This window comes from Opisthorchis viverrini (assembly GCF_000715545.1).
Source record: "Opisthorchis viverrini unplaced genomic scaffold opera_v5_461, whole genome shotgun sequence".
In the NCBI taxonomy this organism is placed as follows: Eukaryota; Metazoa; Platyhelminthes; class Trematoda; order Opisthorchiida; family Opisthorchiidae; genus Opisthorchis; species Opisthorchis viverrini.
The window spans coordinates 313043-314093 of record NW_008752118.1 but is presented as its reverse complement, the minus strand read 5'-3'; the positions used below and the strand labels follow the sequence as shown (position 1 = coordinate 314093).

General features: G+C 46.1%; 1 protein-coding gene across 1 annotated transcript in view; it reads left to right on the top strand.

Moving 5' to 3' along the window:
- Positions 1-431: 431 nt before the first annotated feature.
- T265_15376 (hypothetical protein) overlaps positions 432-1051 on the top strand; it is a gene marked incomplete at both ends in the record, with an annotated part of 62546 nt that continues 61926 nt past the window's right edge. Inside the window, one exon of the mRNA XM_009177795.1 lies at positions 432-662. Within this exon, the coding sequence (XP_009176059.1) occupies positions 432-662 (231 nt within the window). The remainder of the gene's footprint in view (positions 663-1051) is intronic.

Here is a 1051-nt window from a genome sequence, read left to right as displayed (position 1 = left end):
ATCATCAACATGGACAGCATGACATCAGTGTTCAACACCGATGATGAACCGCCGTACAGCCATGATTAATTTAAAAGCCTTACTGTGAAGAAGAGAATAAAGGTGGACGGGGAAGGGACTTGGTGCTGGCTCACTACAATTATTCCGAGGCGCCTACACCTCTAGACGGTCATTACGACAATCAGGACAGAAAATGACGACAAGAACGCCTCCGGCATCGGTCAGCAGGCTTACCTTGCAGTGTCCTCAACCAGGAGCACAGGAGATCACCCCGTCCCCATCCTGGAAGGCGAGTATAACCGACAGCACCCAATGGTTTCGTAATCTCTTTCAAAACCGTCTGCTAGGCCAAAGGTTGACCAATCACCTGCTTCTGCCACTCCGAACTGGACACGAAAAATAATAGTCTGCTGGAAAAACGATATTTCAGGATAAACGATGCACGACCTAAACGCGCAGAATCTGGTGCTGGACACATCATTAATAATAAGGCGTCTGTGAAACCGGGTATTTCACCTCTGCATACCCCAAATGGACTGACGGCCACTGCGTCAGCTGCAGCTGAAGAACTGGCCGAGTTCTATTCCACTGTTTACTGTCAGAAGGAATACATAAGCCGAATGTCGTTTATGTCTCCCTCACCGCCCACCTCCCTACATGAAGTAATTGTGACTCCAGAGTGTGTACTCCGAACGTTACTTGAACCAAATCACAGAAAATCTCCCGGTGCCGATCAGATAACACCATTTATCCTCAAGCAGTGTGCTCATTCCCTATGCACACCTCTCGCTGAGTTATTTAATTTGTCCCTTAATTAACGGTGTGGTTCCCACCGACTGGAAGAGGGCCTACTTTATTTTATTATACGTAAACGATATACCTGAGCTCGTGAGCAGTAAAATCACTTTATTCGCAGACGATATCAAGATATGGTCAAGCATACGCACCATTGAAGACTGTCACCGATTACAAAAAGATCTCGATACACTTTATGATTGGTCACTGAAAAACAGACTACCGTTTAACCTCCAAAAATGTAAAATGCTCCGTG